This window comes from Tachyglossus aculeatus, chromosome 10 (genome assembly GCF_015852505.1).
Source record: "Tachyglossus aculeatus isolate mTacAcu1 chromosome 10, mTacAcu1.pri, whole genome shotgun sequence".
NCBI lineage: Eukaryota > Metazoa > Chordata > Mammalia > Monotremata > Tachyglossidae > Tachyglossus > Tachyglossus aculeatus.
In genome coordinates this window covers 6,519,380-6,538,850 of record NC_052075.1, presented here as the reverse complement: position 1 = coordinate 6,538,850, position 19,471 = coordinate 6,519,380, and the positions used below count along the sequence as shown (strand labels likewise).

Here is a 19,471-nt window from a genome sequence, read left to right as displayed (position 1 = left end):
AACTCTGAGTGGGAGTGTGCAGAGGTGCTGTAGCAGCCCAAAGGCAGTCAGTGAGAAGTCAAGCCCGGGCCCAGTTCTGCCTCGCTGTCTCTGCCCCAGACAACGAGTCTTTTCTCAGACCTGGAACAGGCACGACAACTTCACGGTGGTGGTAAATCCGACAAATGCCACTTCAGCCACGGAAAAGGATAAGAGCAATCCTAGCCCCCCAACCCGTTCCCTACCTCCCGGCTCTCATTTCCACCAGTTCCTATTAGGTCTGGCATCAGCTGAGTGCTGGGGGAACCCTGGGAAGGCAATCATTCCATTTCTCTTCTTACCTTCTGCTGCTCCAGCCTACACCCAAGCTGGGCCCTTTTTGTGAGTGCATTTGAGGTCCGGGTATGGACAGGGAATTTCTCAGCTCATGGGAATCTCTCCACATCAGTGATTTAAATTTAGCTCCTTCCCTGACTGCGCAGGGTCACCTCTACCATTGAACAAAAATCTCTAAAGATCTCTAAAAATCTCTAAACACGAGTTAGCTTATATACATACACGACTGCTGCTATTTTATTGTAATACAACAAAACTATACCCAAAGCTTGTTATTGAACAAAGAACTGTAGAGTTGAAATAAAAAAGGGGGTTATGTGAAATCTAAAGGAAAGAAAAGCACCCTTTAAATCTAAAACAAGAAGTCACCGCGATTAGAGGTGAAGCCCGACTTTACCCTTCATCTCATCTGCTAATTTGATCCTTCACCGAGGATTAGAGCTAGATTCATTTTGGTTTTTGCTAGCGCTGCTGTTTTGGCTCTCCGCGGCAGTCTCCTCCTCACCTCTGGAGTTGCTTCTGGAATTTCTGGGTCGCTAAAGTTGGAGTTGGCAAATGAAAACAATTTCAATTAGAGATACAGTTTATTTTTCCACTGACTGAAAATATCAAGGGCCATTAGTTATTTGACCTCCCGACTCCATTCAACTCAATTTAACAGAAAAGCTAAAGCCCTCTGGAATAAGGGCACAGATAACTAAATAGGAATAATATTCTGATACTCAGGAAACCTACAGCTAAGGAAAATAATGTAAAATGGAGTCCACGGTCATTAAAGTGTCTCCTTTTTAATAGTATGATGGTGATGATTTTGAGAAGAGTGGAAGGAAGCGAGGCAGGCTTCCCCTAAGCCAGCTAGGCTTGGGATCTGGCAGACCTGAGCCCAAGCAGCATTAGCTACTCTGCTAATAAGAAGTAGAGCTGCCCTTTGTAGATCATGGGGTCTGATGGAAAATAGAATTTGGGGCAAGGTTTTCACAGGGGCAGACCTGGCCACTGCCCGGGATTGTTTTCATTAGGTTGGAGGGTGTCGGAGTTCCCCGGACACGCCCAGTATAGGAAAGGGCAGCGTGGTCCCCCCATCTCAGACTCTGAGAAATACAAGGTCCACAAAGATCCTCCCGTACCTTTCAGAATCCGACTTGGCAGTCCTGCGAGTTCTTCTGCTTTCAGTAGTCCCCTTTCTCCGCCCTAGACAATAATAATAATAATATTATAATAATAATAATGGCATTTGTTAAGCGCTTGCTATGTGCAAAGCACTGTTCTAAGCGCTGGGATAGGTACAAGGTAATCAGGTTGTCCCACATGGGGCTCACTGTCTTAATCCCCATTTTACAGATGAGGTAACTGAGGCACAAAAAAGTTAAGTGACTTGCCCATAGTCACACAGCTGACAAGTGACGGTGCCAGGATTAGAACCCATGACTTCTGACTCCCAAGCCCGTGCCCCTTCCACTGAGTCATGCTGCTTCTCCAAAAGACAAGACAAAAGACAAAAGTCGCTCCTCACGAGCAGGTTGGTCACCAAAAGAACGAATGTATGGGTCACCGACTGGCCTTTCTCTTTCCTCCCGCCTGCTGACCTTTTCCCCCATTTGCTGCTACATCCTATAACACATTCAGTCCAATCAATCGTTTTTATTGAGAGCTTGCTGTGGGCAGAGCACTGTGCTATGCGCCTGGGAAAGTACAACGTTAACAGAGCTGGTAGACATAATCTCTGCCTCCGACAAGCTTACAGTCCACCAGTAGCTAATACATTTGCAACACAGTGAAGAAAATTTGCGGGGTGGGGAAGGGTGTTCTACTAATTGCCTGCTCCAGCTCCTTCGGTCAGAAATCCCAGCAAAAAGTTCACCTCACACACAAAGTCTGGGAGCTAGATTTCAAATGAGAGCTTCTCACCTAACAGGGAATTTAGGGAGAAAGTACATCTTCTGGGAAAACATCTTTGTGAAAGTAATAATAATAACTGGTATTTGTTATGTGCTATGTTCCCCCAGAGACTGTCTTAAGTATGGTGTTGGATGGAGGCAAATTGGGTTGGACCCAATCCCCGTCCCACTTGGGGCCCACAGTCTCAATCCCCATTTTACAGATGAGGTCGCAGAGGCACAGAGAAGTGAAATGACTCGGCCAAGAGCAGACAAATGGCAGAGGCAGGATTAGAACCCAGGTCCTTCTGATTCCCAGGCACCGACTCTACCCACTAGGCCGTGCTGCTTCTCTTGGAGACACTCCCAGCCCTGACTGACTGCTTGATTCCCAAAATGGATGGGGGGATGGCTATTGTACAGAAACAGTTCATATTCCGGTTGTGGGTCACCAAATGCAGAGAGTCTCCACCTTGTGACCCCATTATCACATCTTCTGAAGTCATTCAGGGTAGGCAAGTGCCCAAGGTAGCTTATAGAGTTGGAATGCCTCTGATGAAAATTGCGCAGCAGTACGAAAAGAGACGCAAAAAGCAGAGAAGCAGCTCATGCGCATAAGTAACGCGGACGGGGGAGGTCAGGGACACAGCCACCAAAAAGAACTCGGTTCTGAGGAGGAAGGGGGCAGTCTAAATGACCGGGCAAATAATCAGACACCGACTATCGGGGTAAGCGGTGCCCATCACAAGAAAGGCTGACAGGGTGCGGAGACGATAGCCACAACTCGGCAAACACCGTGTCAAATCTGAGGAGGGAAACCTCGCTCCACAGAAGCAAATTGAGAGTGTCTACGGGGAGCCATTTGATTTCCAAAGTTGGGAAAGGTCTTCATTTAGTAGGCTAAAGCCCACTGTCAAGGCGCTACCCATTTTCAAGGCGGGAAGGCTAAGCCGATTTAGGATGCCGGTCTATAGTCATCCGGGAAGGGGCCAGGGCCGTCTAAGCCGAAGAGCCGGCAGAAAGTTCCAGGAGATATGGCTTTGGCCAGCCCTTAACTCACTACTTCCTAGGGCTGGTTTAGGTTGGCAGAGAGCTGAACCAGTTGGGATGGACAGGAGCCTGAAATCGACCCACATGAAGGGGTTTCAGGACCTAGGGGGGAGAAACTGGGTCTGCATGATTATTCTAGTGGATTCCTGAAACGACAAATCCCAGCAAAACACAAAGACAACGGTGGTAGCACCACCACTTCTGGGCGGGCACGGGAAGAGACCGTCTACCCTGTCATCCCAAGTGACACTGGGGCAGTCTGGGTCAGACAGGGTCCTGAACCTCTGGCCCGCTCGGGGCCTCGCTCTCGATGGTTATTGTATTCATTAAGCGCTTACTTTGCGTCAAGCACTGTTCTAAGCGCTCTGGAAGACACAAGTTAATTGTGAGGGTCACAGTCCCTTGTCCCTTATGGGGCGTATAGTTTAAGTAGGAAGGGGAAAAGGTATTTAAGTCCCGTTTTACAGTTGAGGAAACTGAGGCCCAGAGAAGTTACAAGGTCACACGGCAAGCAGTTGGGCGAGCCAGGATTAGAAGCCAAGTGCTCGGACTCCCAGGGCCGGGCCCTTTCCACTAGGTCGCACTGCTTCTCTCTGGAAATGCTTGGGAAGGGACCAGTAAATCTTGGGCAGAGGGATCACTCTAACCAGGATCAAGCCCCAGACCACAGCAAATGGTGACCCAAAACTCAAATTAAATCAAGCAGGTTGAAAGTGGAACTAGTGTAAGGTCCGGGACCTAGCCTGGGCCACTGAAACCAGTAGAGTTCTCCCATGCAGGATTTCAGCTAAGCACACGGGGCTGTTGTAATATTCATGACAGGTTAGTATTTTGTAGAACTTTCTAAAGCCAACTGTTAAATTGCAGCTGCTAAACAGAGGTATTACGTATTCTAAAGGTTAAAGAAACTGGGGTTATACTTCAAAGCCAAAAAAGCAAACCAGAAGTCAGCCCATTCCGTACCTCTGGCTGTTGTGTTCCGGGTGGATCTGGGCTTTACAGTTCTGCCAAGTTCTTTGTCGTCTTCATTTTCGAGAAGGGTTTGCTCGGCTTCCTGAATCTTTTCTGTTTAATGCAATAACACCCCATGTGAATAAGAAGTCAAAGCACTACATTCTTCTCCAACAGTTAAAATACAACCTACTTTTCAATTGCCTCTTCCCTAAGATAGGCGTCCCAGCCTACCTAGTGCCATTGAGAAGGAGTTTTTTTGTTTTGTGCTTTTTAAGGTATTTGTTAAGCATTTTCTAAGTGCCAGGCACCGTACTAAGCACTGGGGTAGACAGATACACGCTAGTCAGGTTGGACACAGTCCCTGTCCCACGTGGGGTTCTCAGTCTCAATTCCCATTTTACAGATGAGGTAACTGAGGCACAGAGAAGGGAAGTGACTGGCCCAAGGTCACACAGTGACGGAGTCGGGATAAGAACCCGTGACCTTCGGACTCCCGAGCCCATATTCTATCCACTAAGCCGTGCTGCAATAAGTTGCAATTTGAAAATAGATGAAATGATTACTCAGGTTTAGTTAACCTTGTAAATAGAACATTTCATTTCTGCAGGTTTTTCTCATTACGGATGACTGCGAACACGCCACCGAGGACGGCCGACATAGTTCAAACCACACACTGGCCACGAACACTAGGAGCTTGTCTCTTTCCAAACCCACAGCCAGAACTTCCAGGTGGTTTCTCCAGCCCACATGAGCTTCTGCCCTTGTATATGTGGGGCCATTACTGTGCAGTGCTTTTCACCTGGGATCTAGCAATTTTCTGTAGCTCAAAGAAAGAACTAAAATCAGCCAGATAAAACGTACCGAAGTTTAGGATACCAAAGTTGTCCCTCCAGAGGAAGACAGGTTGGGTATTTGGGGATGTAGATAGGAAATGAAACGGTACCAAAAATTAGATTCGAGAGACTTAAAATATGCAAAGGGTTTAGATATATTCTGCATTAAAGCTGGTATTTTACATCTGTTGTGAGACACTGTTTACCTCAAAATCAGTAAACTGGAATATGTGTCCTTCGACACGAAGAAAATTCATAGACTGAAAAATTCTAATCATTACAAGCATTACTTAAAAATGGCCCGATCTTTATTTTAAGTTTTGAAAGTTTTCAAAATAAAGATGGGGCTACTTTTAGGTAATGCTAAAAGCACATTTCCTTGAGAGAAATTTGGATACCCTGGTAAAAATTCAACACCAAGTAATGCATAAACCGTCTTCACCGCCTTCGAGTCAGTCAATCGTATTAACTGAGAACTTACTGTGTGTAGAGCAGTGTACTAAGTGCTTGAGAGAGTACAATATAACAATATACCATACACATGCCCTGCCCACGGCAAGCTTAAAAGGGGGAGACAGACATTAATATAAACAAATTACAGATATGTACATAAGTGCTGTGGGGCTGGGGTGGGGGGTGAGAATAAAGGGAACAAGTCAGGGTGACGCAGAAGGGAGTGGAAGAAAAGGAAAAGAGGGCTTTTGGACGAGATATGCCTTCAATAAAGCTTTGAAGCGGAGGAAGAGTCATTGTCGAATATGAGGAGGAAGAGTGTTCCAGGCCAGAGGCAGGACATGGGCGAGAGGTCGGCGGTGAGATAGACGAGATGCAGGTACAGTGAGTAGGTTGGCATTAGAGGAGCCAAGTTTGTGGGCTGGGCTTTTTTTTTATAGCATTTATTAAGCGCTATGTACAAAGCACTGTTCTAAGCGCTGGGTTGTAGTAGGAGAGCAGTGAGGTGAGGTAGGAGGGGGCAAGGTGATTGAATGCTTTAAGGCACTATTACCTTTCTCATCAGGAGTAAACTTTGTCATAGTAGTTTCAAGGTCCTGGGCTTCAGCAGGTCGGACGCCAAGTTTGTGACTGTCTTTGCTTAACTGCAACTTGATTTTTTCCAGTACTCTCAAACATGTCCTATCTTTTATTTGCTGTAATTGAGATGACTAGTGTTAACACCAGGGCTTAGTAAGGTGCTTGGAACATATCAAGCTCTTATCAAATACCACAGTGATAATTATTATTATATTATAATGCTACTTGGATATTACATGACTGTTTTACTGCAAATGTTATTTTAAATTAGCCTCAGGTTATTTGATCACATTATAAAGGACAGTAAATTTAACCAACCCCTTACACCTCAAGGAAACAAGCAACTCATCTCAAAAGCAAAATCTACAGAAATCAGTGAGCCTTATAAGTACACTCCAGTTCTTCCCATCAGAGGATTTACAATTCCAAAGTAGTACATTCATTTCCCTCTTTAGAGTACATGATTCAGTAGAATTAGCCTCACAAATTCCAAAACTTTTCCAACCAAAATTTATGTTTCAATAGCGCACGCACACACACACACCCCTTTGCTATTTCCCCCATCATTTGAACGTCACGATATAGCGCTCATTTGTTCACATACCCTAAGGATCTTATCCAGTAGAACCAGAAGATCTTTTGTGGAGGAGCCACTGAGTTCCAAAGAATCCAAGGCTTTTACGTAGATCCGAACCTCTGGTGCACTTGGATATGTTAATATCTCATTGCAAATTTTTATAGCTAAGCTGTCATGCACTGTTGTGTCCTAAAAATCCACAAGAGGAGAATTTAGAGGAGCAGGGGATGAAATTTCTTTACCATTTAATCGACAGACAACAATCACTTCCCTCTGGGATAGTTAACGTACTGCTCTGCGTGGAAGCAGCAGGATGGACAAGAAAACCTATTCGATCAGCCAGTCAATCATATTTACTGAGCGCTTACTGTGTGCAGAGCACACCGTAGTACACGCTTGGGAGAGTACAATATAACGATCAACAGACGCATTCCCTGCCCATGACAAGCTTACAGTCTAGAGGGGGAGACAGACATTAATAGAAATAAATGAATGTCAGATATGGACATAAGTGCTGCGGGGCTGGAAGCGGGGGATGAATAAAGGGAGCGAGTCAGACAGGAGTGGGAGAGGAGGAAAGGAGGGCTTAGTCAGGGAAGGCCTCTTGGAGGAGATGGGCCTTCAATAAGACTCAGGGATCTCTTGATGTCCCTTCCAGCCTTACGGTTCTGTAGGGGCTACTGTTTAGCTAGTCGGCCAGGCCGGGCCAGTGGCCAATTAGCTGACTGTGCCACCACCCCCTCCCTACCCCTTGACACTACGGTACCTGACAGGCCTGAGAATTGGGGGCCCGAGGATCCAGTCCGCTTGACCTCGTCAAGTCTACGAGCAGTTCAGAGACATTGGCGATGTCTACTTCGGAGAGCGGAGAGGAGGCGGGCGCATTAACCAGGGTTTGCAGAGTCGGAAGAAAGGCTTCCTCGAAGTATTCTTGATTAGTCCTGTTTAAACAATTTTTTTTTTAAATGTCATCTTTAAAGGTTATCCATAAATCAGTTAGAGATGGCACTCGAGGCCATTATCTGAAGATTAGAGAAGCAGTGTGGCGATGGGCCTGGGGGTCAGAAGGTCACGGGTTCTAATCCCAGCTCCTCCACTTGTCTGTTGTGTGACCTTGGGCAAGTCACTTTACTTCTCTGTGTCTCAGCGACCTCATCTGTAAAATGGGGATGGAGAGCGTGAGCTCCACGTGGGACAGGGACCGTGCCCAACCCAATTAGCTTGTAGTCACCCCAGCACTTAGTACAGTGCCTGGCACATAGTAAGCGCTTAACAAATACCATAATCATTATTACAATTATTATAATTATTATTCACCTGCCATCCTACTGGAGTGTGATTCCTATATGCTGGGAGAGCCCAGCGGCTTGAGAAGCGGAGGAAGGGAGGGAATTAGGGGTAGGTCCTCCCCTGTCCTACCCCTCAGCTGCAGTTATCATTATCGTGGTATTCGTTAAGCACCTACTCTATGTTCTAAGCCCTGGGGTAGATACAGGTTCATCAAGCCGGACACAGTCCCCATCCCACATGGGGCTGACAATCTAAATATGGGGGAGAACATTAGCAATTTGCTATTTATCCACATACACCTGGAGGGGCAAAAAAGAGGATGGGGGCGGTGCTCATAGAAATCAAATGCACAACAAGACATTCTTTCTCCTTTACTACAGATATGTCTCCCCACCCTACAGGGCAACTGGAAATTATAAACAAGAGCAACTGGAATGCAGGCAACAGAAAACTACGTTAGCTGTGTTGGCAGACCTGTGCCAAAAGGCAGGCTCTTTCCTCCTCCAGCTTATCAATCAATCAATCAATCGTATTGAGCGCTTACTATGTGCAGAGCACTGTACTAAGCGCTTGGGAAGTACAAATTGGCAACATATAGAGACAGTCCCTACCCAACAGTGGGCTCACAGTCTAAAAGGGGGAGACAGAGAACAAAACCAAACGTACTAACAAAATAAAATAAATAGAATAGATATGTACAAATAAAATAAATAAATAGAGTAAAAAATATGTACAAACAATCTTTATCAATCAAAGAGTATCTACTGAGGGCTTATTATGTGGAGAGCACCATATTAAACACTTAGGAGAGTAATCTGGTAGATCTTTGCCCGCAAAGAACTTATATTTTAATGGGAAAGATGGACATAAGGAAGAGACTGGAAAACAGGAAATGGAAAGTGCTTAAATGGTAGAGTAAGAAAAAATGTTAGAAATAATAATAACATGTGGTATTTATTGAGCATTAACACTATGTGCCGGGGACTGTATTAAGTGACGGGGTACATACACAACAATCAGGTCAGACACAGATCCAGTCCCACATGGGGCTTACAGTTACGTAGGGGGGAAAACAGGCACTTAAATCCCCATTTTACAGAAAACTGAGGAATTTAGGAGTTAAGTGACTTGCCCGAAATCACAAAGTTGGCAAGTGATGGAGACGGGCTTAAGCGCAACCTCTAGATTCCCAAGAGGGTGGTTCCTAAAATGAAAGTTAGATAGCGTTTCCACGAAGGGATTCACAGTGTCAAAGGTGGTCAAGAGGTCAAGTAGGATCAGGACAGACCAACAGACTTGGCAAGGTGGTGCAGTGGTGACCTCGGAATGTACAGTCTCAGTGGAGTGAAGGGGGTGGAAACCAGATCGTAGCGGGTCAAGAGTTGGAGGAGAACCAGAGGAGGCAGGCAGAACCTGTTCAAGGAGCTGCCATAGGAATGGGGGGCGGGGAGGTGGGTGACAGCTAAAGTGCGCAGTGGGATCCAGAAGGATTTTTTTAGAATAGGGGAGTCAGGTGCATTTGACGGCAGAGGAGAACAGTGGAAAGCGAGCAGTTGAAGACGGCAGTCAGAGGCATTCCGGGCCTGGAATGCCCTCCCTCTGCCCATCCGCCAAGCTAGCTCTCTTCCTCCCTTCAAGGCCCTACTGAGAGCTCACCTCCTCCAGGAGGCCTTCCCACACTGAGCCCCTTCCTTCCTCTCCCCCTCGTCCCCCTCTCCATCCCCCCATCTTACCTCCTTCCCTTCCCCACAGCACCTGTATATATGGATATATGTTTGTACAGATTTATTACTCTATTTATTTATTTATTTTACTTGTACATATCTATTCTATTTATTTTATTTTGTTAGTATGTTTGGTTTTGTTCTCTGTCTCCCCCTTTTAGACTGTGAGCCCACTGTTGGGTAGCGACTGTCTCTATATGTTGCCAATTTGTACTTCCCAAGTGCTTAGTACAGTGCTCTGCACACAGTATGTGCTCAATAAATACGATTGATGATGAGAAGGAAGGATGGAAGTAAGAGTTTTTAGGGGGTGAAATGGGATGGGGTCAGAGGCACAAGTAGAGGGGATAGATTTCCAAATCTCAGGAACAAAAGTAGAAAGCCACGGCACATCTCTGATTCCCGCTGGCCTCTAGCTCCCAAACGGGAGGTGCTGGGGCAGTTGGGAAAGAAGGAAGGGAAGGAGGTTGAGGATTTATAAGTGCACACCCCAAAATTTCTCCAAGGCTGAATTAAATCACAGTTAAAAAATGAATTTAATAAACCACAACTTGATTACATACCTGCTGGCATAAGCAAAGAGCGGAAAGAACACTCCCAGGCAGTGCCGAAGCTTAACGTCCTCTTCAGTCAAGGGATTGTACCACAACAAGATTAGACGAGAGAGAATTTTGGTACTGACTAATCGTCCAGAGAATAACAGTTTGGCCAGTCCTTCTGCAGCTTCTGTCCTGAGTTCGGACACCTAATTAAAATGGAGTCAGTTATAAGGAGAATAATATCTGATTAGCAAATATCTCTTCTACAGATATAAAAATGGAAAACGATCTCTGAATCTGCCCAGTGAGATAGGAAAAGCAAGATAGGAGAAGTTAGTTAAGATTAGGTATTAAAACTGTAGTAGTCATAATAATATTTATTAAGTGTTTACTGTGGGCAGAGCACTGTACTAAGTATTGGAAGAAAATACAGAGATGGGAATTAAACAGTCCCTGTCCCTCATGGAGCTCACAATTTAGAAAGGTTCACAGTTTCTTCTGGGAAACAAGCTAAAGTAATTCACTACAGCTCTGAGTTGCCCTAATGAAGTAATAGGAATGGGAACAAAAAAACCTTTCACTTCAGGAGGCAGAAAACTCATCTTTAATTTGGTTTAATCAGCCACGTCCACCACCACCACTAGGCAACCTAAACAACCTGTGGATTTCCCACCATTTCTCACCCCATCCCGGGAACTACCAACAGGTTGTTTATTGGAAGACTTTCTGAAGAATCTTTAGGAAAAAGGGCCCAGTTTGGGGTTAAGTAAATATTCATGAATAATTTCCTCCAAAAGTCACATCTGAAAAACAAATATGTTCTTTACAAAGCGGCATTTACCATCTGAGCAACTCAAAACCTCATAAACCTGAGGAGGAAGAACAGCACTACGAATTTCCAAGTTACAGGGACTACGGACAGGATAAAAAGTTAACTGAAAAAATCCCTTCATATCTGCCACATTTGGAGTTTGTTTCATCATTATAAGTAAATGCTGAATAAATACTTTTAATATGTGCCAAATACTTGGGTAGCAACAATCAAACTGGACACAGGGGCTCCCAATTTCAGAGGCAGGGAGAAGGGAGGGGGTATCTTATCTCCCATTTGTAGATGAGGAAATTGAGGCCAAGAGAAGTTAAATTAATTTGCCCACGGTCACACAGCAGGCCAGTGGCAAAGCTGGAATTAGAATCCAGGTCCCCTGAGTCCCAGGCCAATTCTCTTTCTACCAGAACGCATTTCCTAAAGTAGGAAAATACCTGAAGTTAAATATAATCATTGACAAACTATTCATAAATGAAGAATGGCCCAGTGGGAATGTGAGATTGTGGATAATTACTTAAAAGCCTCTAAACACATACACAGAGGTTCAGTTACATCATGAAAAGTCAGATATCCAATAATAGATACAGGTGTCGATGACCTATCTTTAAACTCTGCTTTTGCCTACCTGTAACTTCTTTTAAGGGTCTCTCTCCCCTACTAAACTGTAAACTCCTTGAGGACAGAGATGATTCCCCTAAGCACTTAGTACAGTGCTCTGCAAAGAGTAAGTGCTCAGTAAATTTAAGACCAAGCAAGCAATCACTTCATAATGTATCTTACCTCACTATCTAAGAAACTTGAAAGGAGTTTTAGAAGATTTTTAACTGTTGCAGTCTCTTCTTCCACCTCTTTCATTTTTGTCTCCTCTTCCTCAGGATCACCATTTATTTCAGAATCTTCAGTTTCAGGGCCCTTGGCTTTTTTGGCTTTAAATGGTTCAATCCCAAACAACATCAGCTGGTCAAAGGTGGCCTTCAGAGCACTGACTTTTATTGTGAAATCATCGATTTGCAAAACCTAAGTGCGTGAGACCCCCCCAAAAAATTTAAATTTAAATATATACATAGATATATAGATATACACACACATATACATACCCACACACACATATATGTACACACACACACATATGGTACATTTTGATATTTATCCCCCGCAGTGAAAAGTTGTAAGCAAAATATATGAATTTCATATTCAACAACCATTAAAATCTAGGTATTTTGCCTAGCTCCCATAGATATAAACTGGCCAAGAACTGTTCCAGGCATCAGAGATGATCTAACAAATTCTCATAAAACCAAAGTCCAACTCCCCACCCCCATCTCGGCATACCAAGGCTGAATATATATGTATATTTGCATGCTGGTATGTGTGAGAAATAATCAATGGTGACTACTTTTCAACAGAAAACGTTCTTGTAGATGTGTCTCCTTATCTTGTCTCAATACTGATACACCACTCAATGAAAGCCCAGAAAACACTTTAGGGAAACTAAGCAGAGTTCCACAAGAGCACAGAATGAATATGCAAGTTAAATAGTTAATGCTATTACTGCCAATATACACTGGTACATGAAGCTGAGCCCTATTCAGAATTACACTTCTCACCCTAAATGGGAAAAGGGACCTAAAAATTGCTGGCCTCGACGGACTTATCGAAAGACCACACATTGTATATTTTAATTTGCAGTGTAAGAGAAAATGGAAAAATAACAAATAGAAGGAAAACGACTTACCATCCTTGTGTTTTATTCTAAGATTGTGAGCCAGGGATAATGTCTAACTCTCACTTGTGGTTTTTTTTTCCCCCAGTGCTTAGTACAGAGCTCTACACACAGTAGTTGCTTAATACTGTTGCTATTGCTAATACTATTATTCCTCCTACCACTATGTTGCCGACTTGTACTTCCCGAGCGCTTAGTACAGTGCTCTGCACACAGTAAGCACTCAATAAATACGACCGAGTGCATGAATGACCATCCCATCAAAGAACATCAGAACATTACCTGTCAGACCTCTTTCCGAACAACACGTTAGCTCACCTTATGTGCAAATAATGCAGAAGGGAGTGTGGGTCACAAATCAGTCTTTTCAACCACACTTACTAGTATGGAGAGGATTTTACTAGTTGTGTCATATTAAAAAATGAAGGGTGTATATATGCGCACGCACACACACACACACACACACACGCACACACACACACACCCCCAGCCCCCAACGCCCCCCTACCTGTAACAACAGTGCAAGGTGCTGACTGGCAAATTCTTGGTTCTGCAGACCACAGCAGCCCAAGCATAATACAGCCATATTCCTTATGGAGGGATAAACATTTGTTATTCCAGGAAGAATCTGTGAGAAAAATGAATAATTAGTAAAACACTTGGACAGAAGTCACTAATATAAAGTACTACTGTTCCCTGAATGGTTGCAATCATCGCTGCAATTACGCTTGGAGAACATACTGAAGCCGTAACTGGGCCATGTTTTCACAGGAGAAATATATTTCCTACAGAAAATTCCATTTTTAACCCAAATCTTCCCAGGGCACACCTAGCATTAAGCACGGAGATGGACTGTGCCTTCTTGGAGGCATGAATCATTAGTTCTGGATCTAATATTATTTTCAAGTGCCGACGAGTCATTTCTGATTCACAGCGACTCTATGGATCTGTTTTCTCCAGAACGTCCTCTCTTCCGCCATAATCCCTAACCTCGCTAACGGTTCTTCCGTTATCATTATAATGGTTTCTATCCTTCCCCCAAAACCAGTTGTCAGCCCACCTCCTGTGGACTGACTGCATTTCTGTCCCCAGATCTGGGTCAACTCATGGGGAGAGAGGGACGACAACTTCCAGGAGTGTCCAGAGCCCAGGTGGGCTAGTGGCAAGGGTCAGAGGGATGCCCAACTGCCAAAATCCTTAGGAAGCAGCTCTCACCTGGGCAAACTCCGGGATCAATTAGGAGACCAGTGAAATGTCACCATCTCGGGGGGAAAAACTCTCTTCCCGCCCAACCTCAACCTGACCTTATTAGTGTAAATCTAGCGCTAGCTCATGAATGATTCAGATATCGTTAGCCTACTAAAACTGGGGAACTGATGATTTGCTCTAATCTGCGCCATCTATAACTAAGGTCTTACTGGAGTGCCACAGTAAGATAGGGAAAAGCTAGACTGGGGCAAAGCACCTTTAGCTCTCCTTTAAACAAAGAGAACCTGCAGTGGAAAATTTGAGAAAATACAACTTCTTAAAATGCAAGGTGGTCTTATTAAAGGATCTCATTTTTCAAAGCGAAAGATGATTTAAAACTCCACTGAAAATAGAGTGGATTTTTACCTGCATTATTTGATCGATGGTGTTTATTGAGCGCTTACTGTGTGCGGAGCACTCTACTAAGCACTTGGGAGAGTATAATACGAAGTTGGTAGACACGGTACCTGCCTACTAGGAGCTTACAGTCTAGAGGGGGAGACAGACATTAAAATAAATTGTGGCTACGTACATAAGTGCTGGGTGTGGGGGGAGTATCAAGAGTACTACAAGAGTACTACAGAGTACTACAGAGATTCCTTTTGTAAATGTCAAATTAATTATGACTAATGAAAATAGAATTAAAGTGGTAATAACTAAGCAAATTCCAATTTTCATCAAAAGGTTAGAATGAATATTGTTATGTTAATCAGCTAAATAGGTCTCAACAAACTTTGACTTGGTTTACCAGTTTAACAAGACATTCTCAGCCCTTTTGTGCTGTCTTTGGTTTGACTGTTTCAATAAACGTGGTGTCTTATCTCAATATCTCTCTGCCTCCTACTTTGCTAACTACCTATCAATCTTGATTTTTTTTTTTACTCATCATTGATTAGTAGATGTGTCTTTGTTGAGCCCTGAGGATAATCGAGAATACAGAGTATATTTCCTGTCAATAAGAAGGGGAGAATGCCTATCACCCCAAATCCAAATATAGCAGTGGCTCCCTTCTCTAAACACACGGAAAAGCTTTTAGGGAGAAAACCCTGTTAAAGACCTGGGAGCAAATCTAGAGTCCTTAGGAAAGAGCAGCAGACAAGAAAAATAATAAGCATAGTCCCACCTTCGCTTCTCTGCTTTGAATGAAGATGAAGATTTTCTTCATTCAGTTGAGTTTAAAACACCCTCAAAACTGTGAACATTATAAGACTGGAGTTTACCCAAGAACTCAAGGGCTAGTATTTTCAGAGTGCTTTCAGTCTTTTCAATTCCAAAGACGGTATATATAATAGGGAAAAATATGAAAGTTTCACAATGATGTGCCAACTTACCAGAGATTCAATGATTCCAATCATGGTTGGACATAGTTTTTTCAAAAGAGGCATCTGCTTCAGGAGTTCATAACAGACAGTGAGACATTTCAGTAGGGTTTCAGGATCGCTCTTTAAAAATGAAAGACAAAAACAAGCAGATTGGGAGGAAGGAATGGTTTCCCTGAAAGTAGCTGCATAGGGTTCTAATCCCGGCTCCACCACTTGTCTGCTGTGTGATCTTGGCCCAGTGACTTAACTTCTCTGTGCTTCAGTTACTTCATCTGTAAAATGGTGATTAATCAGTCAATCGAATTAATTGAGCACTTACTGTGGGAAGAGCACTGTACCTAAGAAGTCGGGAGAGTTCATTTTGCAAGTCCAAAAAATGGTACATTATTCTTTCCTTTCATCTGTCATATCCAAAATTCAAGATGCAAACTGAGAACTGGAAATGAGACCTACCGAACACAGCTCCTTTTTCGTTTAACTGTGGAATTTATTTCACCACTCTCCTCACAGCATAGGCTGTTCTTCTAATCAAGTGATGCTTTTGAATTTTAATGCCAGCATTTCTTGGAGTGTTTTCTCCCTCTGAGATAAGGTGGCAGTAAAACAGCAAAGCAAAATTTACCGTGGCTCATCACCTCACTCTCTATCTCTTCTTTCCCCGCCACCCTCAAACTTTGAAGTACACTCAGTTGAGCCAGAATGCACATTTTCACTATTCGTTTTGGATACAACCGAATTCAGGAATGTTGTTACGGGAACACTTGTCTTGTTGACCCAGCACTTGTCCACAGGAACATGACATTAACCATGGGTTGAGTACTACACGTGAGTCTTCCTTAAAGCAGGATCCTACAAGAATGCATACCCCATATTACAGGAGAATTGGGTGAAGTCTAATGTGAATAGACAGGTTAGAAGTCTATTTCAATAGCTCTGTTCTCCAAAAAAAAAGCACTCTATCATCATCAATCGTATTTATTGAGCGCTTACTATGTGCAGAGCACTGTACTAAGCGCTTGGGAAGTACAAATTGGCAACATATAGAGACAGTCCCTACCCAACAGTGGGCTCACAGTCTAAAAGGACTAAAAGCACTCTAGAATGCTAACGTAATTTTTCTTGAATAGGATGTAAAAGAGCATTTTGAAAAAAATACTTATGTGTGTACGTATATATGTATACACAGATATATATATACACACACACATATAGACAGCCTTTTAAACTAATTCTTAATCTATTATTAGGTCACATGTACATTATTTGATCATGTAACTATGCTTATTGTGTTTTACCATGATTTTAAAATATAGATTTATAAGATTTTGGTCAATTTTTTGGATCGTGGTCATGCATTAATAAACTTTACATCATTTTTTGTGGGAAACTACATCATATTTAGTGCTCTTTTGCTTAATGCTCTGTTTTCAGGGCACCAATTAAAAGTGCTACCGGAAGCTTTAAAGTAGTCAGTTACTGTCTACCTTGGTCTCTTCTGGGTTTTCTCTTTCAGTTGAGCCAAAATATGAAAAAAGGAAATGAAGTCTCCATAGAGAAGCAGCGTGGCTTCGTGGCAAGAGCCCATGCTTGGGAGTCAGAGTTCGTGGGGTCTAATCCCAGCTCCACCACTTGTCAGCTGTGTGACTTTGGGCAAGTCACTTCACTTCTCTGTGCCTCAGTTACCTCATCTGTAAAATGGGGATTAAGACTGTGAGCCCCACGTGGGACAACCTGATCACCTTGTATCTACACCAGCGCTTAGAACAGTGCTTGGCATGTAGAAAGCGTTTAACAAATACCATCATTATTATTATTTGAGAAAGACGGCAAAGCCAGCAGTTCGGAGAATTTCTAAAGGTTCACGAGGAAGAGGGAGTAGAGCGTGAAGTACAGGTCAGATCCTGAATTTACTCCAACTTCTGCCAATAGCTCATTGAATTGCTTAAACCTCCTGCCTCTGTTTTCCTGTCTGCAAGATGGGGATAAATCCTTCTTACCTCTCTGACAAGGATCTGTCTGGGAAGAAGACTGGGTGTCAGGAAAAGTCAGAGGGAAAATGGTGCTATCGAGGTAAGCTCTCTGAAACCGATAACTGGAGGGGTGATGGCAAGAATGACATCTGCCCTAAACATAAATATTAAGTGGGTTGTGAAAAGTACAAGCAGATCATGCAAGAGTTATTATCACGTGAAAAACAGTTCACATTCCCAGATGGCTTTCGAACCCTTTCCACGAAAGAGATGATCATGCCTGCAGGAAAGACAAGGAGAATTAGAACACACCGAGAGACAGGTTCCAGAGTGAAAGAAAAGACGGCGCTGTCCACAACACGCCAACTGTTCTGATAAACTATGTCTTTGTTCTGATAAGCAATCAGCTGCCTGATGACAGTATTTCAAGTTTCTGTGATTCCCAGCAGTATCTAAAAGAGGAAGAACTAGCTAGGCATGAACATCAGTGGCAAAAAGAAATCACATCCCTGTCCCTCTCTAGAGGCAGTGGAGGGTGACACCTAATTGCCAGCCAGAGGAACCCAAATCATCTGGGACCACAGAGATAAATCGGGCCTCAGGGCAAGGAAGTCTAATAGTCAGCAAGACCATTTGGGCTCAGAGACCAACAGAGCTGAAAGGAGAGGCAGCCGAGGGACAAACGTGGGTGAGGTGGGGGAAGGACGGGTGGTTCTTCAACCGTAAGCCCCACCTGGGACAGGGGTTGGGTCGGATCTGATTTTCTTGTATCTACCTCAGCGTTTAGTACAGTGCTTGGTACACAGTCAGCACTTAAATATCATCATCATCTTAACAAAAAAGGCAAGCAATCTCTCAGAGGACCTTTTCCACGCATGTTTCTTTAATCTCAGGGGCCTCGGCTTCTTTGATCAGGTCATTTTTGGCTTTTTCCAGCGCTGTTATTCTCTCTTTCAGTACTGATGCTTGATTAAAGTCCTGTAAGGCAACGCATTCCTCCAAAGCATCCTTTGCTTCCATCAGCTTCACTTTCACTTCAGCCAGCTAAAGAGAAAACACCAAAGTGTTAAAAGAGATGACAACTGAAATGGGATTCATTTATTAATGGTCTTGCAAACTTAATGTGTAAAACATCTCACTGAACATAGTAGAATCGAGAGCTGGGGAATCAGAATGACACATGAAGCGGGGTTATAAATCCCTACTTTACAGATGGCACGTCCTGATGAAGTCTGTAATGCCACTGCAGTTCAACATCTTAGTTATTTGATGAACTGAGTTTTTAAGTGACCATGCGATAAATACTGAGGTTAAATGGAGCAGGTTTTGGATCCTCTCCTGGTCTGAGTAAAAATGGAATGTCTTTACTCCAGCATTTTACTTAGTTTTGAAGAGACTTGCCATGAGCTGTTTCTTTCTTTCCTTGACAGGATCTATGGGCACTTCAATGGTGACTATGGGTTCACGAATCTCCGAGATAATTTCTGCAACCTGAGACGAATAAAAGGAGAGTTAGTGGCTTCCCTTCTACCAACATCCTTCCTAAATACCAACAATGGAAATACTTTGGTTTTTTTATCCAGATTCCATTAGCAAAAGCACTCTAACTAGTGCTGCAGCATAACAGCACACTGGTTTTCTGTGATTAACATTAGAAATTTTTGTTCTCAAAGGGGGGAAAAAAATCACAAAAAAACAAGGGCCTGACAAAGGCTCTCAAGTATCCTTTGACGAGAAGCGGTGGCGGGGTGGAGGCGGGTGGGCAGGAGAGGAATTAGATGCACAAAGGGTCGGAAAATCTTGTGAGAGGGAGGCAGAATGACGAGATGGCCTCAGCACCCTTGGATTAGGGGCCTGTGCTTTTTTTAAAAAATGGAAAAGGTCATCACTACCACCAGATGTTGGGCCCGGGGAATTCAGTTTCTTCCTCCTCCACTGCAGTTTCCCCAAGAGTCCCGGTTGGGCCTGGGCTTGGCCTGCAGGTGTTGACTCCCCCAACACACGTGTTCGGCCCTTTTAGGCCCCTGAAGAGAGGCTGAGAATTGGGGCCCGTGACCCCAGAAAGGGCAGAAGCTGTTGGCCAGTCCAGAGCAACTGCCGAGAATGAAGTTCCCAACAGCGCCACTCCCAAGACTGTCTACTTCGGAATTCAGGTTAGGTTTTGCCATGAGGAAAACACAAATTGGGC

At 43.7% G+C, this 19,471-nt stretch overlaps 1 protein-coding gene across 1 annotated transcript in view; it reads right to left on the bottom strand.

Annotated features, from left to right (window-relative positions):
* Positions 1-542: 542 nt before the first annotated feature.
* Positions 543-19,471, bottom strand: part of NCAPG (non-SMC condensin I complex subunit G) — a 40,110-nt gene continuing 21,181 nt past the window's right edge. The window contains exons 11-22 of the mRNA XM_038752502.1: positions 18,685-18,774; positions 18,148-18,327; positions 15,323-15,433; positions 13,252-13,371; positions 11,801-12,037; positions 10,216-10,397; positions 7,405-7,579; positions 6,666-6,827; positions 6,036-6,177; positions 4,206-4,307; positions 1,443-1,506; positions 543-851 (exon numbers count right to left, since the gene is read on the bottom strand). Coding sequence (XP_038608430.1) covers positions 728-851; positions 1,443-1,506; positions 4,206-4,307; positions 6,036-6,177; positions 6,666-6,827; positions 7,405-7,579; positions 10,216-10,397; positions 11,801-12,037; positions 13,252-13,371; positions 15,323-15,433; positions 18,148-18,327; positions 18,685-18,774 — 1,689 coding nt within the window. The 3' untranslated portion in view covers positions 543-727. The remainder of the gene's footprint in view (positions 852-1,442; positions 1,507-4,205; positions 4,308-6,035; positions 6,178-6,665; positions 6,828-7,404; positions 7,580-10,215; positions 10,398-11,800; positions 12,038-13,251; positions 13,372-15,322; positions 15,434-18,147; positions 18,328-18,684; positions 18,775-19,471) is intronic.